General features: G+C 46.3%; 1 protein-coding gene across 1 annotated transcript; it reads left to right on the top strand.

Moving 5' to 3' along the window:
- The first annotated feature begins 2,173 nt into the window (after positions 1-2,173).
- Positions 2,174-4,989, top strand: BTG1 (BTG anti-proliferation factor 1). The gene is made up of 2 exons (XM_054055584.1): positions 2,174-2,557; positions 3,718-4,989. Exons 1-2 carry the CDS (start codon positions 2,410-2,412, stop codon positions 4,080-4,082), a joined length of 513 nt encoding a protein of 170 aa, XP_053911559.1. The 5' UTR covers positions 2,174-2,409; the 3' UTR covers positions 4,083-4,989.
- Positions 4,990-6,859: the final 1,870 nt, after the last annotated feature.

The following is a 6,859-nucleotide window of genomic DNA, read 5'->3' as shown; positions in this document are numbered from 1 at the left end:
TAGTTATTTTGTTGTAATACTCTGAGAATAATGTCAATTTTGCACAAGTGGATTATTCCAGCAAGTTGATGGACCTCATTGTGAAGGGGAATGAGAAGCACCTGCTGCTTTGAGGTTTGAAACAGCACGTTCCAGACTATGATCAGAGCAGAAATGGTAGCTCTAGATATGCCTGACATACAGTGTTGAAGCACTTGAGAAGAAAGGGTGGCTGGTGTGTATGGAGCAGCAAGAGGAGAGGCCAGGTTGGCAGCTCCTCCCTTCTCACAAGACAGAGGGACAGCTCAAGACCATTAATGTAGGATTTAGAGGTTAATGGTGGGAAAATAGATGAGACTCTGCTCTAAAAACCACACTAAGGTTTTTAGTGTGCACTAATGCACACTAAAATGCACACTAATGCTGTGAGCTTAAACTCCCAGGATTATCTTTTGAAGGTGTTTTGCAGATCTCCCTTGTATGTAGACAATCAAAGAGAGAGTCCCTTGAGGCTAGAAATCCAAGACAGAATAGATCCCAATCACACAGGAAAGACCAAAAGCATTGCTCAGGTGCTTCTTTAACAGCAGAGAAGTGAAAACAGTGTATGGCCACCTGTTAGATAAAAATACATGTGTAAAATAATTTACATATTTCATTACTGCATTATTTTACTGAAAAAAAAATCTTAGTTCTTGGTTGTGCGTTATTGTGCCTTTAAAGACCTAATTTCTGATCTTCGACTAAAAGCATTACACATGTAAATATGGGTCTCTACTGCATTTGCAGCTTTGCATAGGGGCAGGGCATATACCCTAAGGAAAGAATGAGTTTTCTATCAAAGCAGCTAAACTTTGACTTTGTTTTTTTACAAAAAAAACACCAAACCCAAAACAGAACAACAAAAACTTCAACTGCTTCTTTTATCTCCCCTTTAGTTTTGCAAACAGGGAGACACAGAGCATTGGGAAACTTTACACTCTTCTTAGCTCTTGCTAGCTGAGTAACATCAGTTCTCTTGTCCACCCCAGGTTTTTCGCCTTTCAAAGAAAGTGACAGAAAAGCTGGAATAATTGTAGGGTCGCAAGGGAGAGTATGCCATTGAGCCACGTATATGAAGGGCCTGCAAGACTGTAAGTTGCATTTCTGGGGTGTCCTCAAAGAAACATAGAATGGTTTGGGTTGGAAGGGACCTTAAAGATCATCCAGTTCCAACTCCCCTGCCATGGGCAGGGACACCTCCCACTGGATCAGGCTGCCCAAGGTCCCATCCAACCTGACCTTGAACACTTCCAGGGATGGGGCATTCGCAGCTTCCCTGGGCAACCTGTGCCAGTGCCTCACCATCCTCACCGTGAAGAATTTCTTCCTAATGTCTAGTCTAAATCTTCTCTCCTCTAATTTAAAGCCATTAAACAAACAAGATGAGAAGACACTGCCTGTGCTGACCACCCTGCCTTTCGCTTCACTCGCTCCCTTGGGCTGGCTGCCCACCGGCTGCCCAAGGGCGGGCGACCCTGATGCGAAAGCGGCTCTAACGCCGTGGTGAACGAATGTGAGGACAAAGCCGTGCTCGGGACCCCCGGGGGAGGGTGGGGTGGGGGTGACAGGAGCTGCCCCGCGGGGGTCCGAAGAGACGAAAGGGGGAAAGCCACGTCGCGGAGATAAACAAACCCCGCTGTTGGAGCGCCGTGGGGAGACACGTACGGGCATGTCCCGCACTGCCAAACAACAGGGAAGAAGCGGCTCCCCCCTCCACCGCTGACGTGGCTCTACTCTTCCCAGAGACAGCGCAGCCTCACCCAGCACCGCACAGCGCCTCCCCCCCCAGCCCTATTCCCCACGCCGGTGCGCGGAGATACGCGGTGCAGGCACTGTCCCCGCTCCGTTCCGCCCAGCGGCACCGCGGGAGGGAAGGAAAGAAGGAAGTAAGAATGCCGCCCGCCCGCTTACTCCTCACCCCCAGCACTTGCGCGCGGCCCCCCTTCGCGCGCCCCCCGCTCTATTTGTTTACAAGCGATTACGTCACCCCCTTCCGCTCCGCGGCCCCGCCCCGCTGCCTGCCGTCACAATGGTGCGATCGCTCGATTGGCCGCGGCTCGGCTCCCTCCCACCGCGGCGCCCTGACGTCATTTCCGCTCCCCCCGCGGCTATAAGAGGAGGCGGCGGCCGTCGGGCAGCTCCCTTCTCCCCTCGCAGCAGGAGATGCGGGGTGCGCTGCCGCGGCCGCCGTTGCTGCCGCCGCCCCCCTGCCGCAGGAAGAGGAGGCGGAGGCTGCCGCCCCCGGGATGTGAGCTGGGCTCCGCCGCCCTGCGCTCCCCTTTCAGTTAGAGCGAGCCCCCCCCGTTGCCACTCCGCATCAGCTCGCCCCGTCCCGTCCCAGCGCCGGTCGCCCCGGAGAGCTGGCTGCCGCCCGCCGCCGCCGCCTCCATGCATCCCGCCCTGTACACCCGGGCCAGCATGATACGCGAGATCGCCGCGGCCGTGGGCTTCATTTCCAAGTTCCTGCGGACCAAGGGGCTGATGAACGAGCGGCAGCTGCAAACCTTTAGCCAGAGCCTACAGGAGCTGCTGGCAGGTGAGGGCGGCGCGGGCGTGGGGGGAACCGCTCCGTCCCTCCCGTTGTGGCCGGGGAGCCGCGCTGCCCACTCGCCGCGGGATCGGCCGCCCGGGACGGCGCCCCGCGGGTGGCTGAAGAGGGAGTGAAAGGGGGGGAAAAAGGACCCGCCCGAGGGGCTGGAGCCGCTGCGGGGCTTTTGGTGGGGCTCCACCATGTCTCGTTTCCTCCGGGGTCCATCCCATGCCTAGCTGGCAGGAGCGGGCTGTAAACAAAAGGGGCTCGGGCGTCGCGCAGGCAGCCAAACCCCCCCTCCCTTGGCTCCGAAGACAAAGCTTTCGGAGCCGCCTTGACTTGGGCTCCTCTCCAAGAGCTCAAACTGCCCTGTTTCCAGGATGAAAAAATACTTCGGAGTTGTATTTTTAAAGTAGGATTCGGCGGTGGACAATGAGTCTAAGTTCTCCTTTCTTCTGGAAACGTCTCATAGCCACTACACTTAGTGTCAAATACCGAGGGTTTTTTTCGCTGCCCTCTGGGTTTTGTAATCCCGAGCCTGTGTTCCAGAGTGCTTGATAGTGGCTACAAGTAGCCTCAGACCCGTAGGGTTTTGGGTGGGATGAAGCTCCTAAGGTAAGTGAAGTCATTGGTATGTCGCCCTGGAAAAGGGGCTGGCAAGAGCTGTGGTGAAATACAGCTTGAGTCAGTCGGTAAATGCTGCCCAGCTCCTTCCGTAGTTATTTTTGAGTGTTCCTAGAGTGTGAGGAACTAAAGGATGGGTGTGATATCAAAAAGAAACTGGGAAGGTGCTTTTTTTTCTTTTGTGATTTGTGGAGTTCCGAAGCCCTTCGAGTTTTTCTGCTACGAGTGTGATTACTTCTGTGTTTTTGTATTTATTTCTCAATGCCTGGAAGTTGCGTTTTGTGCGTTTCAGAGGGCAAACATTGTTCTCTGTATTCGGTGGCACAAAACAGTAACTTTGTACGTGTGCATTTCCCAGGGGACACTGCGCTTATGTAAAATCATCAGCAAAAATAAAAGCTACAATGATTTTTTCAGGTCGCTTGATAAGAAAATAATAAGCTTTTCAACATTTTGAAGTGTGAAATTTTCAGGAGAACAATGATCACTACGTATTTTTGAATACAGAATTAAGGAGGATAATTTTTTTATTTATTTTATAGAACATTATAAACACCACTGGTTCCCCGAAAAGCCATGCAAGGGATCAGGTTACCGATGTATCCGGATCAACCATAAAATGGATCCTCTCATTGGACAGGCGGCACAGCGGATTGGATTGAGCAGTCAGGAACTGTTCCAGCTTCTTCCAAGCGAACTCACTCTATGGGTTGACCCGTATGAAGTGTCCTATCGTATTGGAGAGGATGGCTCAATCTGTGTGCTGTACGAAGCTGCACCAGCAGGAGGTAGCCAAAATAACACCAACATGCAAATGGTAGACAGCAGAATAAGCTGTAAGGAGGAACTTCTCTTGGGCAGAACTAGCCCTTCCAAAAGCTACAATATGATGACTGTATCGGGTTAAGATATAGTCTGTGGATGGATCACCTTAAAATGGATTTGGTTTTTACTTTGGGTGGGCACCTCTGGGGATGGATTATGGAATTTAAACCATGTGACAGCTGTGAAGATCTGGCACACGTTAGAGTGGTATACTTTAAAGTGACAGTGCCATAGTTTGGACAGTACCTTTCAGTGATTTAATAGCCTGTGAGTCAAAATGATTACAACTTGCTAGGGAGTGAAGAAGATCTAAGAAGGGTCAGTTTCTCCAAGACATCTTACTTAATTTCTACACCAATTTTCAACCCCAGTCTGTATTTATAAAGTGAATCTCTGCAGTAGGTCTTGCAGAGTAAATTTGCACTATTACATTTATTAATTGTTAGCATTTTTGGCAGCTCAGTAACAAGACTTACGACACCGTAGTACTGGAAATTTATTTTTCAGACTTTTACCTAGCACTTACAAATATGTATAAATGTACATAAGATAAAGTAGTAAGTATGACCTGGGGAAATGGTCAGCTCTTTACATTGGCCTCAAAAGTAGCAAGTGATCAGAATCTGCCATGGCAACAGGCTTTAAATAGACCATATAAAGACACTGTCTGAACTGTGGTGTTAGCACCAGCCAGCTATCTGTACATTTGCTAGCTTGTAGTTTTCTAAGACTGAGTAAACTTCTTATTTTTAGAAAGTGGAGGTCTGGTTTGTAATTTCCTTGTTCTTAATTGGGTAAAAGTCTTTTCCACAAACCACCATCTATTTTGTGAACTTTGTTAGTCATCTTTTATTTGGTAAATTATGAACTGGTGTAAATTTGTACAGTTCATGTATATTGATTGTGGCAAAGTTGTACAGATTTCTATATTTTGGATGAGAAATTTTTCTTCTCTCTATAATAAATTGTTTCCTATCTTGGCATTTTAATTAATCTCTTGTCGTGATTATATAGGATCAGCGAAACTATTTTTGTCTCACAGTAGAAGTGAAATAGGTACTATAAAGACTTAAGAACATCAATGGCACCCTGATGCTAGGGAACACTTGGTGCAGACGTGGATTAATGAAGACCTCGTATATAAATGCTTGGGAAGTTTAGGGAAACACAATGATGTATGTGTCACTTTAAACCTTTTAAAATCAGTCAATGTGGAAATAACTCCAGGGTCAATAATCCCAGGATATGAGGAAAAGGTACAGAAATAACATCCACCAAAGATGACTTGAATAAATCCAGAGGATTAAAGTTTACTTGGCTTCCTGATGAAGGATATAGCAAACCTAAATGTCCGTTTTGACCTACTTGCTCACAAGTTCTCAGTTCTTCCCTGATGGATTCCCTGCTCAATAAGAGTTTCTGGGACAAGTATCCCTTAGCCTTAAGAGCAGGTTAACCACTCTACAGAAAGGTTGCTCGCCTTTTGCTTTCTTCAGATGCAAGACTTTCACTTTAGAAATCATTAACATGGGATTCGACAAAAGGTATGTAGATCTTTTTTCCCAAACTTAAAAGGTTGGTTGAGGCAAAAGTGAGAAGCCCATACTTATGTGTATTCAAAGTTAATGAATGATGTGGAGATGTGATTCACTTAAGCACCACACTAATGTCGTTGGTATACAGCACAGTGATTAGTTACACTTGAGAGAAATTCCTTACCACTTTATTTACACATGTTAAAGTGCTGGAGTAAAACTCAAGAACTTTATGTTCCTTATCTCCTGTGTGCTTTGTTCTGTGAGTGTTTAATAAAAGGGCTACCCAGCTTGGTCACCTTGCTTATGAGAACTGCTGCTGTTGCTCTGAAGGAAAACAACGATTACTTGCTAACCTTGCTAGCTATGGATAGAGCCGAGCTTCAGACTTGCCATGCATTATGTTCCTGCTCAACTAACAAGCCTTACCAGTGTGGCAATAGTAATGTATTGTCTCTCCGGTTCGAATTTTTGCCTTCTCATCTGTAATATAATGGATAAGAAAAATGTAAGACTGAATTCTAGCTTTTTTTACCTATTCCTTTATCACTGTTTTTTTTTTGAAAGTTCAGCTTTACAAATACTATTTTTACCAGGATCTACATATGTATGTCAACATTCAGCAATTCGAAGTATTTCTAGGGCTTCTCCACAATCTATGACTGCTGCACAAGTGCCCCTGAAGTAATGAACTTCAAACAGCTTATTTAGTGTCTGGATCTGGCACTAACAGATCTATTGCTAAAGCCTCTGAATGAGCTTGCTTTATTAAACTATGAGTGTTACTCATGCATGGAGTCAAAGTTTAGGTTCACATCTTGATGCCTGAAAGATTCTACTACTCCTAAGGTGATGCTTTCAAGTTGTTAAGTCTAAGTGAGAGATTTATTCACGCAATAGGAGTACTCAAAGACATGTCTGTTGATGTTACGCGTCTGTGGACAGCATAAGTATATCCATATAAAAAGAAAAGCATAGAGCTTGGCTTCCTGTAAACCTATATCAAACTTCATGAAGCTCCCTGCTGACTGAGTGGTGATTGGTGTATCATTGTGCTGCCTATAGTCTTTTTCTGCTGCACAGTAAGAACAGCATCAGAAAGGGTAGCTATATAGTTGATCATTGATGTGAACCATGCAAATTATGAAGGCATCAGCTGTCAGTACTTTCTTTCCAGTAAGCATAGCTTTGCCAAGCAGCAAATATTCCATCTTTGAGTATGGCATGTGATACTGAAACAAGAATGAGCCTGCTCACTTAAATGGTTAATATTTTAGTCCTTTTCTGGTAGGGTGGTTTCATTCATGGCATAATTTTTAACTGC

The sequence above is a fragment of the Cuculus canorus genome, chromosome 1 (genome assembly GCF_017976375.1).
Source record: "Cuculus canorus isolate bCucCan1 chromosome 1, bCucCan1.pri, whole genome shotgun sequence".
NCBI classification, from domain to species: domain Eukaryota; kingdom Metazoa; phylum Chordata; class Aves; order Cuculiformes; family Cuculidae; genus Cuculus; species Cuculus canorus.
This window is presented reverse-complemented; position numbering and strand designations above follow the sequence as displayed.